This window comes from Trachymyrmex septentrionalis, unplaced genomic scaffold (assembly GCF_001594115.1).
Source record: "Trachymyrmex septentrionalis isolate Tsep2-gDNA-1 unplaced genomic scaffold, Tsep1.0 scaffold131, whole genome shotgun sequence".
In the NCBI taxonomy this organism is placed as follows: Eukaryota; Metazoa; Arthropoda; class Insecta; order Hymenoptera; family Formicidae; genus Trachymyrmex; species Trachymyrmex septentrionalis.
This window is the reverse complement of record NW_017304450.1, coordinates 2,279,309-2,296,896: the sequence shown is the minus strand read 5'-3', so window position 1 is coordinate 2,296,896 and position 17,588 is coordinate 2,279,309. Positions and strand designations below refer to the sequence as shown.

General features: G+C 30.8%; 4 protein-coding genes across 6 annotated transcripts; 3 read left to right on the top strand and 1 right to left on the bottom strand.

The window, feature by feature from the left end:
* Positions 1-892: 892 nt before the first annotated feature.
* On the top strand, positions 893-3,837 carry LOC108756973 (F-box only protein 42-like). 3 transcript variants are annotated; one of them, XM_018501187.1, is made up of 8 exons: positions 893-1,230; positions 1,339-1,503; positions 1,634-1,977; positions 2,301-2,461; positions 2,551-2,684; positions 2,866-3,005; positions 3,106-3,233; positions 3,321-3,837. In XM_018501187.1, exons 2-8 carry the CDS (start codon positions 1,380-1,382, stop codon positions 3,835-3,837), a joined length of 1,548 nt encoding a protein of 515 aa, XP_018356689.1. In that variant the 5' UTR covers positions 893-1,230; positions 1,339-1,379. The 3 variants fall into 3 exon arrangements, with proteins under 3 accessions (XP_018356689.1, XP_018356690.1, XP_018356688.1); XM_018501188.1 differs by having other exon boundaries at positions 893-1,503; positions 2,554-2,684; XM_018501186.1 differs by having other exon boundaries at positions 893-1,503.
* Positions 3,838-5,335: 1,498 nt separating this feature from the next.
* Positions 5,336-7,391, top strand: LOC108757056 (NFU1 iron-sulfur cluster scaffold homolog, mitochondrial-like). The gene is made up of 5 exons (XM_018501348.1): positions 5,336-5,672; positions 5,778-5,852; positions 6,383-6,798; positions 6,867-6,970; positions 7,052-7,391. The coding sequence occupies exons 1-5, from the start codon at positions 5,596-5,598 to the stop codon at positions 7,271-7,273; spliced, it is 894 nt and encodes a 297-aa protein (XP_018356850.1). The 5' UTR covers positions 5,336-5,595; the 3' UTR covers positions 7,274-7,391.
* Positions 7,392-7,400: 9 nt separating this feature from the next.
* On the bottom strand, positions 7,401-10,288 carry LOC108757055 (guanine nucleotide-binding protein subunit beta-like protein). The gene is made up of 5 exons (XM_018501347.1): positions 10,071-10,288; positions 8,660-8,868; positions 8,136-8,342; positions 7,829-7,939; positions 7,401-7,748 (listed from the first exon to the last, which is right to left on the bottom strand). The coding sequence occupies exons 1-5, from the start codon at positions 10,177-10,179 to the stop codon at positions 7,431-7,433; spliced, it is 954 nt and encodes a 317-aa protein (XP_018356849.1). The 5' UTR covers positions 10,180-10,288; the 3' UTR covers positions 7,401-7,430.
* Positions 10,289-12,881: 2,593 nt separating this feature from the next.
* On the top strand, positions 12,882-17,151 carry LOC108756974 (SHC-transforming protein 1). The gene is made up of 11 exons (XM_018501189.1): positions 12,882-13,083; positions 13,587-13,687; positions 14,539-14,609; positions 14,710-14,770; positions 14,854-15,027; positions 15,197-15,360; positions 15,437-15,660; positions 15,760-15,918; positions 16,166-16,293; positions 16,373-16,483; positions 16,662-17,151. Exons 2-11 carry the CDS (start codon positions 13,589-13,591, stop codon positions 16,800-16,802), a joined length of 1,332 nt encoding a protein of 443 aa, XP_018356691.1. The 5' UTR covers positions 12,882-13,083; positions 13,587-13,588; the 3' UTR covers positions 16,803-17,151.
* Positions 17,152-17,588: the final 437 nt, after the last annotated feature.

The window sequence follows — 17,588 nt, the reverse complement described above, 5'->3', positions numbered from 1 at the left end:
TAACAACCGTAATTATGATAAGAAGTAAAAACTCACCAACAAACATATATAAATTATCAAAACTAATGTGTCCATATAAATATAATGAACAGTTAAAAAAAACATAAAGAACGAGTGGAACGCAGGAGTGAAAAACGGACATTGTATATCGATTAATATGCACGCTCGCTGAAACGGATCACCACGTACGTCAGAGAAGAGACGGGCTGTCAGTATCGAAAAAGTCAAACTTTATTACAATGGGTAAATATGCCTTGTGAAGACTTTCAGTGTCCGTTTGTAAATTCAAGCTGTTTTTCTTAATGTTGAGCATCTCGGAAATTAAGCGTTAATAATAAACGAACCTTGGGCTGCGTTCGGATTCCCATTCCTCGGGTGTCATGTCATCCTTATTTAATGCTTAATAAACAACAAGGATGATATTACCGGGGAGCATCCAGATGGGAATCCGAACGCAGTCTAAGTGAGCGCTCGCCGTTAATGACAGTACTGAACGCTCAGTAAGCTTTTGTATTTATTTGGTCTATATTTTTAGTTCTAATGGAATATGCCAATCAGATGCAAGAGCTTACTGAGCTCTCAGTAAGCGGTCGTGCTTCTAGATGCACCTAGTATATTCTTTTAGATCATCCAATCAAAATTTTAAATCTAGAAGAATACATCAATAATTCGCTCAACTGTTGAGTTTGCTGATCGCAGCCAAATGGATGCATCCAGAAGCGACGACCGCTCACTGAGCGCTCATTGCTAGAAAGCACCATGTCCGACATCGTGCCGATGTGTGTCGTTCAAAAGCCTTGATGGAAAGCTCCCATAATTAAAAAGCGATCGTGACAGCCAATCAGAAGCATTAATGATTGGTGTTATAGTTTTCGATTGGCTTTTACTATTTTAGAACGAGTTTGCGATCGCATTATAAATTCTGCTTTAAATCTAAAGTCTAGAGGAAATAAGGAAAATAGTCCTATCGCAAAGAGAATTTTCAACAGTTGTAAGATAAATTGAGATAAACACTGCTGAACGTGGTCAATCTGTAACATGACAGACAGTTGACGAAAAAACAGTGCAACAAAATACAACAAAAAGCTATATTTGAGCATATTCCTATTTTTCTTTCAGTTTGGATAACACACTCTTTATCTTGTAAACTATTCTGAATTACAGTTGTACGTTTTGTCAGGAATGTCATGTACGATAAAGAAAATGCGTATATACTCGTCAAGTAAAAAGGTTCGTGCAATGATGCCTTTGTAAAAAATGTATTTTCAAGAATGAACTTTTTTATCTCCATGTGGAAATGAGGATATTTCAAGTCCAAAATTTTTACATAAAGTACAGTTGATTTTCGTGGTACGGTTGTGATTGTTACTCCGTGCAAAATGCAATGCAAAATCAATGATCTACCCGATGAATTGTTGGAATATATCCTAAGTTTGATACCACCTTACAAAGATCTCCAAGAGTGCAGACTTGTTTGTAAAAGATGGTACCGCGCTACCAAAAGTACGTTTCTTTTACATTATTCTTTACACGCTTATTTGTATATCACTTATTTGTATGAATATGCTATATAAATGAACTATCAATCCCATCAATCAGTTCCACATATTAATATATGTTTTTTGTTAACTAGATGTAATAGAGCACAATGATGCGCATTTTCAAAAGTCTGTCGCTTTTGGATCTTTGCTATGGGATTCATTACCATCTATGCATTGGATATCTACTATTGGAAAAAGACACTCACATTCTGCTTGTATATATGATAACTCTATGTATGTCTTTGGTGGTTGTACAGCTACAATGACAACATTCAATGATTTATGGCAATTAGATTTAGGCACAAGGACATGGGTTAGACCAATCACTATGGGCAACTATCCATCGCCTAAAGCTTGTGCTACTATGCTGTATTATAGGAACAGCTTAATTTTATTTGGAGGTTGGTCTCATCCGTCGCCATATCCTTTACATCAGGTAACTGTTAAAATAAAAAAAGGATAATTTCAGTTGAGACTGTATACACACACACACACACACACACACACACACACACACATACAATGTATATTTATACATTTATATTAGACTTTTATAAAAACATTCTTAAATCAGATTTATTTAATTAAATCATGTGCTGGGAGGTACATAAAAAAACTATAATTTTACTGTTTAACAAAGTTTGTTACAAACTTATTTTTTACAGCTTGCATTATTTATTTTTCATAAAATTTGTAATGTTATTTAATATTAAAAAATAGACATATTGAAATATATTAAAGTAGATAATATATTTATAGCAGTGGAAATTGTTTAATGAATTACATGTATATTGTATAAAATCAAATAAGTGGACTGCTATAAACACATTAGAAACTCCACCACCAACATCTGCACATTCTGCAACAATACATAGGAATTTAATGGTTGTTTTCGGCGGAGTTTGTAATGGATACTACAGGTATATTCTTGTAAAATTATATATGAATGTGTGAAAGTAAAACATATTATATATTTTTTATGCACAACATTGCTTGTATTATTTTAAAGTAGTTCTAATGATGTATGGTGCTTAAATTTGGATTCATATACCTGGCACAAACAAAGTACATCAAATTTGAAGCCACAGCCACGTTATGGCCAGTCGCAAATTAAACTTGGAGAGAAACATTTACTTGTGCTTGGTAAGAGAAATATCTACTTGTACTTGATGTTATTATTCACTCCTAAGATTGTATTTCGATATTAAAACAAGTATTATCTTGTTAATTTCTTTTCATATGAAAACATATTGAAATTTCTATTTATTGCTGTCAAAACAATTAAACATAATTAGATAATTAGTGAAAATTTCGAAATCTATAGGAGGTTGTACAGGACCAAATGCTGCTATGAATGATGCTTGGTTGTTAACGATGGAAGGTGAGTCTTGGACATGGAAGAAAGTCAATATGCACAATACTGAATGGGCACCAACGCGTATTTGGTGTCATCAGGCTTGTAAGGTATCTAACTTAATCCTACTGAAATGCTACTCCATTGAATATAATTGGTCCATATATTGCTAGATATCTTAATATATAAAATTTTGTTGTTTGTACATAGGTGGGAAATTATATCATTGTACTTAGCAAAAATAGACGTCAAACAAAGCCAGCAAATGATATGAGTATCTCATTAAAAAAGGTTCAAACTTCACCACGTTTATGTGAATCAAATCTTTTACCCGAAAGGTCTGATGTTATAATATAACATTGTAAAACGTTACACTGACAAACAATTATAACCACTTTGCTATTATTATTAATTGAATTTTTTAGACAAGAAAACGTATCTACTGTAGATAAGGATGAAAATATAAATGGACGGCATGGAGCATTCTCTAGATCACATTCGCAAAATGCACATCCTTCATCGCATACATCTAATATCCCAAAAACGATACCGTTTTATGGTGATAATACTCTAAGCATGGCCGCATTTCGCGATCAACCTCTTCGTAGTAACGCAATCTCGAATAGACAACGTCAGTTGGAATCGCTAAGAAGAATGGAGGAGAAAATTCGTAATAAGAAGACACAGCTGATGAAAGTATCTAAAAAAGCTGAAAACACATTATCGATATTTGTATTGGATATTACTAATGTTCTTTCGGACGACTGCAATGCTTTGTGGATTCCCTTAAAACAAAATGATCGTTCGGGACCCGATGAGAGAATTCTGTATTCTCTTGTAGTGGGAAGAGGAGAATTAGTAGTTTTTGGGGGTATTCGTAGAGATGATTCAGTAGTATATAATGATCTTCATTTTATAAACCCACCTCGATATGTTATTTAATATTGAAAAGCAATTAAACATAATATTATTTTATTTCATGTTATTACCTTAATTTTTTTTTTTTCAAAGATTTTATTTTTATTCAATATAATTATAATTGTAATATAATATTAAATGTAGCAAACGAGTGATAAAAAACATGTTAATTGTTTATATTAAATCAATATTTATACAATAATTTACCTTTAAACTCTAAATATATTACAAAAAGAACTAATTATGTGTACAAAAAATGAAAATAAACAATAAGAATAAAAAACAGTAGAATTAAATATTTGTTATAAGTCTACTATATAGAGTTTAAAAGTTAATTATTAATTTATGTATATAATCTTTTTATTTTGTTTATGGTTTATATTTCAAAAAAGGTATAATGCTTTACAAATATATTATAAGTGTGAAAAAATAAATTTAATCTAGATTTAAAACAAGATTATATAGTTGCTACATTAGATATTGTCCATAATTACTACATTACTAAAATCTGAATTGTCTTTAATTTGTTGGACTATTTTTAAACTATCGGATATTTAGAAGATATAATCTATTTCTCAACTGATACATTTAAAAATAAATAAGATGTTAATAAAGATTTGGAATACATAACATTTTTTATATTTTGACTACATAAAATTTTAATGAAATTATATAAATTAGAATTTAAAAAAATCATTTAAAAAATTCACCTGAAATTCTGGCTTATCCTCATCCTTTCTTGTTGCGCTACATATAAGTAAAATTTGTTTTCTATAGCAGAAGAAAACTAGGGGTCGATTCTGTATCTTCAAACAAGATGAAAATTACAAAAGAGAGCAAATTTACTATGTGTTGATAATGAAATTATCAGTATTCTAATAAATTCGTTCACTTTTATAATTTTTACCTCGTTTCAAGATACAGAATCGATTCCCTAGTTACGCTTTTGGAACTTAAAGCGAGATAGGTATATGTTTAATATTTGGCAAAAGCGAGAAAGACGATCGACGCCTCCTTTGAGATCATTGACTGCAATTAAAATTTATTCAAAATTAATTAAAATTATTCCAAATTTGTAAAATAAATATAGTGTTTAATTTGTACTAAATCTCTGTACATTTTATCATCTACTCATGTGTAAGGTCCATTGTGATATTCAATTGAATGTATTACTAAACATTTATGCAGATATCATATTTACTTGAGTGGCTTTTACTCTGTAAAGATAAATAAAAGAATTGTTCAAATTATAGGTACAAATTATAGGACACCCTGTATAATGCTTACATTAGCATATCTCATATGATACGTTCCACTTGTGTAGAGTAAGTATATCCCATTTTGCGCATGATATCATCTTATCCTTGTTCAACATTCAGTGAATAAGAATAAAATAATGTGTATGAGTATTATCAGAGAAAAACTTTTCTCTTTGATATTATGCAATAAAATGAAACTGGCAATATCGACCGGGTGCGCTACTGGCTATTTCTATTACATGCAAAATTGGCAGAGTGAGCCAGTGAGCAGTCCATATAAAAGTTTTGTGATTGCAATATATCTAATTGACGGTATCTCTTCAGTTTGTAGAACAAAAAATTATCTAATTTTATCTAGTAAATTTCAGAGAGAGAGAGAGAGAGAGAGAGAGAATAAAAAATACAAGAAAACGCGCATGTAACTGAGGCAACGCATGTGCACATGCGTCGATAAAAGGAAGAGAGATCTTTGACAATTTGAGGGAGGAGAAAGACAGCAGAAAGAGATAGTTTGGAAACAGCAATGGATAAAGTTTTTAGATCGTTCCATACGAGCCGGCCGGCATTATATAGAACATTGACAAACGAGCAATGTACGCAGTAAGTAATTCACTTTCTGTCGAATAGATATAAATTTTTCTGCTATATATGTTTATATTTCTACTGACAGCTGTATAGATTCGTAAACATCTATGTGTTTTCCAGGACATTCAATAAACTTTTTACGAAGCAAAATGTACCTACAATCAGTAGAATGTTACTGGCGCAAGAATATTCAACGTAAGATTTACAACTTCATTGTTTTATCCATATATATGAAAAATTTCGTATATACTGTACCACATGAATATCTTTATCCAAATACAATCAAATCAATCAAATATGTAAAAAAATCAGATTTAACAGTTGCAATTTAATCACCACAGATTGTTAGCAGAAACCTGCTAACAGATGATGATATATTATTTGTAGGAATTAAGCAAAATTTTGTAACTTAAATGATAATTCTTTGTAAATAATTACAAAATGACACTTATTCGGTTTCTACTACTAGATTATATTATAAGCTTTGCTGGTAAAATACAAGCTTAAAGTGTAAGGTAGTACTAATTTGTCACAATATTCTGCTTAAATCTGCTGACAGATAGTTAACTAATATTTTGCTTCTGTTATAGTATTTGTTAAAAGCATTCTATATGTATAATGTTTCTGTTGATATTTTATCGACAAAATTTGCAACAAATGTTTTGCAAAATCTATTTTCAACACAGTTAATAAAACAGTAAATCATTTATACATATTATTTTCAGAATTCTCCCTGTTGGCGTTAGACACTTACATGGTGATGGAACAGTTTGTACACTATCTCCTAAACACAGTCCTCTGATACATAGCCAACAAAGACGTAATATGTTTATCCAAACGCAAGATACACCGAACCCGAATAGTTTGAAATTTATCCCAGGAGTGTCAGTATTGGGAGAAGGATGTACGAAAGACTTTCCAAGTGCTAAGGATGCATATTGCTCGCCACTTGCAAAAATGTTATTTCGTATCGAGGGAGTGAAAGCCATATTTTTCGGACCTGACTTCATCACAGTTACGAAAGTCGATGAGGACGTAGAATGGAAGTTGTTGAAGCCAGAGATATTTGCTACCATTATGGATTTTTTTGCAAGCGGATTGCCAGTCATGGATGAAGCTTCCCAACCTGCAGCGGATACACGTATGATGTAAAATTTTATACAAAATGTTCAGGGTAAAATAAAATGCTGATCGTTTTTATTTCTGTAGAAATTAATACGGAAGATGATGAGGTTGTTCAGATGATAAAGGAATTATTGGATACACGAATACGTCCTACAGTACAGGAAGATGGTGGTGACATTGTATTTATGGCAAGTGTTTTTGAATCTTAAGGAATCCATCATGCATCCATTGTCCCGAACGTGATACATCATATTTCTTATTTGCAATAGGGTTTCGAGGAGGGTATTGTGAAATTGAAAATGCAAGGTTCGTGTACTAATTGTCCAAGCTCAGTAGTAACATTGAGGAACGGTGTACAAAATATGATGCAATTCTACATCCCTGAAGTACTCGGAGTTATACAAGTAGAGGACGAGACAGACAAGATTGCCGAAAAAGAATTTCAGAAATTCGAACAAAACAAGAAAATGGAAGAAAATAAAGACAAATAGAATTGTAATTAATCATTTGTATACGATAGTGGACTTGTACACGTTATCTTATAATTCTGTATAGAATTATATTGTAGACATTGTATATTATATATTAAGTGTAAATAATAAGACTTATAAATATTGTTGAGAATTGTAAGTTTTTATTACAAAGTATTTATCTGCTAGATACAGAAACTTGCCAGACACGAATAGTATTATCAGAATACCCAGCAAATAGTGTCTGGCCGTCAGTGGACCACGCGAGAGACAGACAGAGGGGAGGTTCTGATTTACTGGTTGCAGATACGACTTCGGGTTTCAGTTCCTCTACCATTTCTTTAGTCTCAAGATCCCAGATTTTGATCCATGGTCCAAACGCGGCGCAAAGCCAATAACGATTAGGGCTGAAGCATAAAGCTGTAATGATGTCGTTATGATCCAAAGTATGAAGATGTTTTCCATCATTCAGATCCCACAGCATAGCTTTGCAATCCTGTGAATAGAATTAATATGATATATAATTCATATGATAAATGCATTTTGAATGATAAACATGATATGTGCCATACGCACCTTTCCACCAGATGCGCACAGTGATCCATCAGGTGATACTGTAACGGTATTCAAATATCCTGTATGACCACTATGATTGATCTTCAATCTGCAGTTCGTCAAGTTCCAGACCTGTAAAAGATGTGAATTGCAAAAATTATTAACGAATTTATCATGCAATTAAAAACAAAATATATAGCATTTAATATCAGTCCCATATCCGCATACACTCATAGATATATCATGTGTATAATATATAAGATATCCATCATTCTTATCAAACGTTTACATTTATCATGAATTTTGTAAACGTAAGCTTTATTCTCACCTTAACAACACGATCCCAGCCTGCAGAAACAATGATAGGATTTGCGTGATTGGGAGAGAAGCGCACACAACTGACCCAATCTGTGTGCCCATCATCCTGGATGGTATATTTGCACTCAGCTAATGTATTCCATAATTTAATCGTCTTGTCTCGTGAACCGGAGACAATCTGACGATTGTCCACAGAGAAAGCGACGCTCAAAACATCCTATATTCAACAGAAATTAATTTTAAAATTTAATTAATAAAGCAATATTCGTTTTATAATTTTTTAATATCGGATCGATACTTACGGCATTACTGATTTAATCCTACCTCTTCTATTTCTCAATAAAAAAAAATATTTAAAAAAAAGCTTCAGTATATCTCATATTTTTCGCGGAATTACTTCTTCCATCGTAATAAATAAATAAAAAAAAACTCATATTATGAAGTGATACCTCACAATATGGAAAATTTTTTTTATCTTTGTTACGAAGAAAATTCAAATATGTATCGTCGCGATGTGGAAGAGCGAAGTCACACCTTGGTATGGTCTTCAAATCTTCTAGTCGTACGACCCGCTGCCAAATCCCAAAGACGCAATGTTTTGTCCCACGAACCAGACAGAGCGTAATTGCCATCGGATGAAAGAACTACGTCGCTTATGAAATGCGAGTGTCCATAAAGACGTTTTTGTGGGATACCATAGTTAGCTTCATCACGCGTCAATTTCCAAACAATCAGAGTCTTATCTAAAATGGAACAATAATACAAAATTAATTTTTGTTATCTAAGACATGAGAAGAAAGATTAAATTAAGAAAAAAATAATATAATTATATAAATTTTGCAGTTAAATTAATTGCTGATTAAGTTAATCAAAGTTACAAATATTGCAGCTTAATTTTTTACCAATTTAGATTATTTTTAACTTCAATTTAATTTATACTTTATCTTTTTCTAGTTTTGAGCATTAAGCCTATTTCTACCAAAGTAGAAATGTAGCTTTAATTGGGTTAATTTACTTTCTATCTTTTCCTAATTATTAGAACTAGAAGATAAAAAGAAATTTAAACCGAGATTAAATATTAATTAACAAATGGATATTAGAAACAGATAAAAGATAAGTTAAACTACAATTAAAGTAATATATATTGATAAAAATGAACATTAATGGAATGATGAAAAGCTTTGTGTGAGAATAATCAGCAAGTTCAATCCTTCATCCTTGGTTTATAACAGGCTGATTCAAGAATTTGAAGAGTATAAATAAAAGAGTACATGAGATGAAGTGAATACTCTTGGTGTAAAATCCAGTCAACTTCTTTAAAAGTTACTACAATATTAATAAAAAAAACTGTTTTGGAAAATATTGCACAAAATATTTTACAAAACCTGTTAATTAATTTACTCAGAGTTGTCCATTTCTTATACCAAAAGTAGAATATTTAGTATATTAAATACTCAAAGTTATTTTGTCAAAAAATGGAGTTAACTGAATTTTTCAAAAAGCCTTTCAATTATAACCTGTTTTAGGAACGATAAATTAAGATAAATAAGTTAGATACAGAAACTTTAAGCTTGTTCCTTCTAACCGAACTTCTTGCAAGTTTATCTTTCTTCTTTTTTCTATCATTTTGATAAGAACAAGAGAAAAATAAATACGAAGTTCAGTTAATAAAAATAATTTTTTTATCAAAATCTGCATCATCCTTAATTGCTATTATAGTTCTACAATTACTCAACGAACAAATGGAATATTACATGATATATGTAAGGTTAAATAAATCTACTAATTAAATAAAATCATGTTTTGCAGCACATAATTATAGTAAAAAAATGAAGCAAGTATAGTAGCGAATTAAAATATAGCTCAAAAAAATCAGAATTTCATTATAAAATTATAAAAGAGATTAGATAAAAGGAGATAAAGGCCAGCAACGGCCGATACTTGCCACGTGAAGAGGATAAAATCATGTCCGGATATTTCGGGTTTGTCGCAATTTGCGTGACCCATCCATTATGACCACGAAGTGTGCCTCTTAATTGTAAAGTTTCCGTCATTTTGAATCACTCTCGGCTGCGTTATATCGCCGATTAAAACGGATTACTCCGTGGTTACCGCGTCTATCAAACGATGAACGAAAAAGAACGAGCTGGACACGGCGTGCAATTATTTTACCGATATTCATAAATACATAGATGGGCCACCTGCTATATCAGACATTGACGTTTGAACCTAATGCACACTGAACGCGATGAGCGATATCATCCAATGAAAACTCTGCTTTTTTTCACTTGATGTAAAACAGCGATATAATGGGGTGCATCCAGAAGCACAACCGCTCATTCAGAGCTCAATGAGCTCTTTTATCTGTTTGCTTTATACTTTTAGATCTAATGGAATATGCCAATCAAATGCAAGAGCTCACTGAGCGCTTAGTGAGCAATTGTGCTTCTGGATGCATTTAATAAGAGGGCAATAAAAAGAACAAAGAAGAAGAAAATAAGAATTTTAACCTATCAGAAATATATTGTGGAATACACAGTTTCTGATAGGTTGAAATTTTTATTCTCTGTTCCCTATTTCTTTTATTGTGCGGAGCCTTTCAGTTCATTCTTGTTGTCTATTAAATATGGACAAATAATATTTACAAGCACTACAAGCGTAACAAAATGCATCCATTGGTCGCATTCAGTAGACTCAGCTGTGCAGAGCGGATCTGTAAGCGCTCAATGCTGTTGGTGTATTCTTTTAGATCATCCAATATCTAGATAAATGGATGAATGTTCTTTCTCTGTTTACTAAAGCCTGATTGGTTGCTGTTGATCCAGCAGTACTTACCAATCACTCAGGCTTTACTAAACGGTAGTAAACAGAGAAAGAAGTTATCCATTTAGAGAGAATCAAAGGGGAGTCGAGCGAATAGCAGTTCTCTTTTCTTGGTTCTGCCATTTATAGGCTCAACTTCTGCAAATGTGCATGGTGTATGTATACATACATACAATACTAGTGTATAATCACTTCAAGGACACACATTTGATCTCCTAGGGGTCGATTTTGTATCTTCAAACAAGGTAAAAATTACAAAAGTGAGCAAATTTACTAGGTGTTGACCAATGAAATTGTCAGTATTCTAATAAATTCACTCACTTTTGTAATTTTCACCTCGTTTCAAGATACAGAGGATCGATTCTGTATCTTGAAACGAGGGAAAATTACAAAAGTGAGCGAATTTACTAAAATACTAATAATTTCATTGGTCAACACCTAGTAAATTTGCTCGCTTTTGTAATTTTCACCTTGTTTGAAGATACAGAATCGACCTTCAAAATCGATTCTCTGATTCCTGATATAAATAGAGATAAGAGAGGACTTATTACGGTTCTTTAGACAAAATGAAAATTACAAAAATGAGCAAACTTATTAGGTGTTAATCAATGAAGTTATAAATATTCTAATAAATTCGATCACTTTTGTAATTTTCACCTCGTTTCAAGAACCGTAACACCGGTTAGATACTATTAAAGACCAACATTCTTACAGGAGTTTGCGTCCTAGTGAATATTGAAATAATTAGAAATTAATAATTTAAAAGTTAAAAACTGATAATATTGTACTCATTTTATAATTTATTGGTTTAGTAGACATATTTATGCATTTAGAACTCAATAATATTCGATTTTTCTTTAAAATTGTAATTTTAGTGTTATTGTCAAAGTTTGATTATCAACAGAAATGATAACTGCAGAGAAAAAAGTTGTAATTTTTCTGCAATATATAGAATATTATAGCTTTACAAGTATGCATATTTATTTATGGAACATTTATGTAATAAAATATCATAAATTTAATAATATATTAGGTGTTGGAATTAATTCGTAGCGTTTTTTTAATGAAAGAACGTTATTTATTTCATGAACATTAAAAAATACATTAATTAAAGTACTTCCCATCACTTTCTACTACTTTTGACCAAAAATACATTAATTAAAGTACTTCCCATCACTTTCTACTACTTTGGCTCCTTGTCATCCAAGTCGAAATCACCAGCTTTAAAACGTGCAAACCACTTCCTACACGTTTGCTCAGCCAGAGCATGTTCACTATACACATCCACTAAAATACGATGAGCTTCAGCTGCACTTTTGTTCATATTAAAGTAATGAAGCAAAACTCCCCGCAAAAACACTTTATCTGGCACAAATTTTGACATATTCAATGAATTATACAGTGTTGTTATTTATGATTTCAAGAAAGGTTATGTACGGCAAATGACGTCCTATGATAGCTGTTTACAATGCATACAGAACTATAGGTAACAACGAAATAGTGTACTGCTTGTGCCATCTCTTGTAAAACGCTACGAATTAATTCCAACACCTAATATGAACCAAATATTTATGTTAATAATAGCAAATTTATATCAATTGCCAATAATGTCAGCGTTCTTCAATTTTACCTCCGGGCCCTTTTTATATCGCCGAAAATTTACTCAGGGTTGACAGTCTTTAATAATATCTCGTCGATGACCGTAATAAGCCCTAAGACAAAGAGAAAGAAAGGTGGGTGGTGCAAGAAGTTTAGATGAAAAGAACAGACTTGATATTTCATTGATGGCACCGAATGGTTACAACTGATTGGCTGTACTGTTGGATCCAGCCAATTAAACCGTGGTATTACGAGACGAAATTGAAATCGTTGTATACGTGCGCTTGTCGTGCAATAGTAGTAGTACGCCAGTTCACGCCTATGCCTAAGTTAGTATAAGTACTAGTATAAGTACAATTATCCATTCTTTTATGTACTGGATAGACATCAGAATCATCCGTAGAATCATCGGTAACGAATCGGAGTCGAGCGACGGACTCGACACTCCTCGTGCAATGATCGACGTGTCGTTGATCAATTAATTAACAGTCGAATCTGTAGTGGATTAATTCGGTAGCTGATAGATAATTTATCAGGTACGTGATCTCCATGTAGTCCAAGTTTTCGGTGTATAGACCGATTTGGCATTGATAGTTTTTAAAGTTACTGGCACATGACGTGATCTTTTATATGGATAATTTCACGCGTGTCACCTTGTGTATACTTTTAATTCCTTGTCTTGATTTTGGAATCAATGAAGTGCTCCATATCTCCTTCCAGTGTTTCTCCTGATTCCTTCGAAAAATGTGGAGTTATTATTAAATTATCCATGTAATGCGTTACTATGAAAGTTAATGTTAAGCTTTAACAAGACTAATTATTGTCTTGCATATTGTTAATCCATTTGTATAATTTTGACCTTTAAATTCCTACAATTGTTGGATATATATTATATTATCATTATTATTCTTATTTCTTAACGTTGATAAATAGTCGGGAGAGTGATAATTTTAGGAAAATAGATATCTAGTTCAATGTTACATTGCTACATGTTTGTTTTAAAGTAATGAAGCAATGACATTTGTATTTGTTAATCTAGCAATGGCTACAGGTGGTAGTAGTTTTATCAGTAAACCAGCTAGAGGATGGTTACATCCAGATCATTTAGTAAGTAAGGAAGGAATTAGTTATACAGTGAAGGTATGTTATCTATTATTTTTTTTAAGATATGTAAATAGATTTAAAGTCTCATGAAAAATTCAATATGTATTATAATTACACAGGGTATCTTAAGGATAAAATTTTGCCATGTTCTTTATGCATGTTTTTAAAAATAATATATTTTATTTTTCTTAAAGAATATATAAAAATGGAGCAGTATTCAAATTATTTGATCATTAAAGAAATTTTTTATTATTATTTCTTTTTGCTTGTTGTATTCTAATAACAAGTTGATAAAAGAATATTTTAGAACGGAGCTTGAAGCTTTTAAGGCTTTTTGTTCTACACACACACAGATCAGAAATGTTTGTACTTTAGTGATTGATTCTTATCGTTCTGAATATTAAAATTATCGTTTGTTCTATCTCTTGTTTTGCTGTTTTATTATCATTAGGTAATAAAATTAAATATTTTTCCTGTTATTCGTTATTTTCTATATCTTATTATGTTTTATTTGAAATGTAATTTTTTAAAATATTTAATTTTTAGTACTTGTATAAATTCCTGCCTAAACATGTATGTGTGTGTGTGTGTTGTATAATAATATATGATTATGTAATAATGGATTCAGATATTATCAATGAAATAATATTTGTCAACACAAATTTATTTAGTACTGCAGAGTACGATAAGCTCTTAAATTTATTTCACGAAATTCCCTAAGGTAAAAGCGTCACACCTTAACTATTATAAATGAAAGCAACAAGGGAAGGGCAGCATATAAATGCATAAGAAAATTAATTCGAAAATATCATTAATTCCAGTGAAAAAGATAATCTATTGATTCAATTTATTTACTTCCTTTTATCTAATCTTTGTTTACATTACAGTATATTGGATGTCTTGAAGTAAAAACGTCTATGAAAAGTTTAGATTTTGAAACACGTTCGTGCGTAGCTAAGTAAGTTATCAAACTATTATATTTAAAGTTATAACTTGTTGTAAATGTCGTGGATACTTTCAAATACATGACGAACACAACCTTTTACTTTCTTTTTTAGAGAATGCATAAACAGAGTTTGCGAAGCTGCCGGATTAAAATCTGCTGACAAAAAGAGAAGGGTAGATTTCATAGAAAATTATTTGTTATTTATAGATATAATTATATTTATGCCTATAATTTTTATTAAATTTTTCTCTATTAGGTTGATGAGAAGGTATTAAGAGCTATAGCAAATAAACCTTGTATGGATTATAGCGCTGCTAATGTTACTTTAACCATTAGCAGTTGCAGTTTATCCTTGACTAATATTGATACTGGACACATTATTGCGAAACATGATATGCCACGTATATCGTTTGCTTCAGGCGGTGATACGGTAAAGGGCACACATTGATATATATCGCATTTTATCTTTTGTATATTTTATTTCACTATTTTTGTACATGTATGAAATAAAGCTGCATATAATTTACAGTAAAAATTTACAATATATATTAGTTATAATTTTTGTTTTGAAATTAAAGCTATGTTTTATTATGTAATAGGAAATACTAGATTTTGTTGCATATGTTGCTAAAAATATGCAAGAATGGCGTGCTTGTTATGTGCTTGAATGTACAGGTGGTTTAGCACAAGATGTTATATCCACTATCGGACAAGCATTTGAACTCAGATTTAAAGAATTTCTTACAAAACCAAGTTCCTTGCAGTAAGTTGTAAAAATAAATGCGTTTATAGATCTAAAGTTATAATAGTCTTTGTTATAATTTTGTGTATTTATTTAGCCCTGTATTAAACGGTGTCAGGGAAGTAGACAGGGATTATTACAATGATCTACCAGGGAAAGTACCTCCTGATATTGGCCCACCGCCAGTACCTCCTTTGCCTAATACAGCATCTACACTGCCTAATCTAAAGCATCATCAAAATAATGCATCACGTACTCACGTACAAAATATTACAGTTGATTCATTCCCATCTACTGCAGACAGACATCAGCAGTTGCCAGGTACTATCTTGTAAAATGTTGTTACACGTAGATTGAACTCTAATTTTTATGTATAAATTTGTTTTTATATTTATTCCTCCGTTTTATCTTTCTCGACAGAAACTGGGAATCTAATTGATTTAAACTCAGATAGCATTATATCCCCATCACCGAATTTAGATATAATGTCTGAGCATAATTATGTGAATGACAGTGTCATAGCTGCAAACAGAGACAATCATCGTGATCCAGCATCACTTTTTGATGTTTTTGATATGCGTAAGAGAATTATTGTTTTATCGCAAATCTCTTAACAAAGATTCAAAATTTATAACTATTTTAAAATAATGATCTTTGATTGCTGTGATCTTCATATTTATTTATGTCGTATGATTACATTGCAATCTCAAGTATATTTTCTTATGAAGAGACTTAATGTAATATTAAAATTTTTAAGAATTTTTGCTTATTTATAATTATTTATAATTTATTGTCCTCATATTGAGCTTTTTATTTATAATCACAGAGCCGTTCAGTTCTGCTATATCGGATATGAATAGACTAAGTCCTCGATCACAGAAACAGCGATTAATAGAAGAAGATTGGTTTCACGGACGTATTAGCCGATCTCGAGCAGAATCTATGCTTACTAGAGTAAATATATGTCTATAAAAAAAATATAAAGATCTCTTATCATTTAATATACATTTATTTTTGCTATTTTATTTTTAAGGATGGCGACTTTTTGGTTCGAGAGTCACAAGGTTCTCCTGGCCAGTATGTTCTGACTGGAATGAATAATAATATCCCAAAACATTTATTACTAATTGATCCTGAAGGCGTCGTAAGTATGAAACGAAATAATATTAACAATATTATTAATGAAAAAATTAAAGCGTATATATGATCGGAAAAACATTTTCTAAAACTTTTACCGATTATAAATCTACATGTCTAAATATTTTTCAGCATTTGAATTTTAATAAATAATAGTCATGAAGTATCACAATTTTAATTTACAGGTTCGCACAAAAGATCGCGTATTTGAGAGCGTAAGTCATTTAGTGCATCATCACTGTGCCAATATATTGCCTATCATATCGGCTGATAGTATTTTAGTACTGCATAACCCCATCCTTAGGCGTACAAAGTATTGTTCTTAAATGTAGAACAATGACTAAGGGCGCAGACTTGGCAAAGACTTTCTGAATAGTTATTTTGCATATCTTTGCATGTGAAAAATCTTTGACAAGTCTTGGCTTTTTGTGATATTTTTAAAATCAGTTATACATACTTCGTACAAAAGATATGGTTTGTAGTATCTTTCTATTGTATATGAATAGATGATTTATGAATATCTTTCTGTTTTCTGTGAATCTCCTTATGAAATGTGCCAACTTATATATATTTATATAACCAAAGTAATATAATTTCTATAATTTATCGAAGTTATAAGCACATTCCGATTTTTTGTATAAAATATTACAATCTAATTTGATAACTTTGGATTTATGTAAGATTTGTAATCAGAAAAATTTTATATATAGCTATATATTTTAGATATAGAATATGCTTTTTATATTAAATACATTATTGCAACCCCATCTCTTATGCAAAACTATAATAAATATAATTTCATGCAGTATATTGTGCCATTATATTATTTTATTTCATTAATTTTTAACATTAAATAATTTATAGGCTAAATATTTATTAATTTAGAATTTTAAACTCAATTTTTTTTCTTATAGTTGTGTATTCTTTTTTGTTCAATATATTCAACATTAATTTATTATTTATTGGTGTAGATAATTACTTATGTTTTATAATATTAATAATCTTATAAAATTAATAATAACTTTTAAATATTATAATATTAATAATCTTATAATATTAATATATATAACTTTTAGATATTAGACATTTATATTAATAATTCTATTAAACAT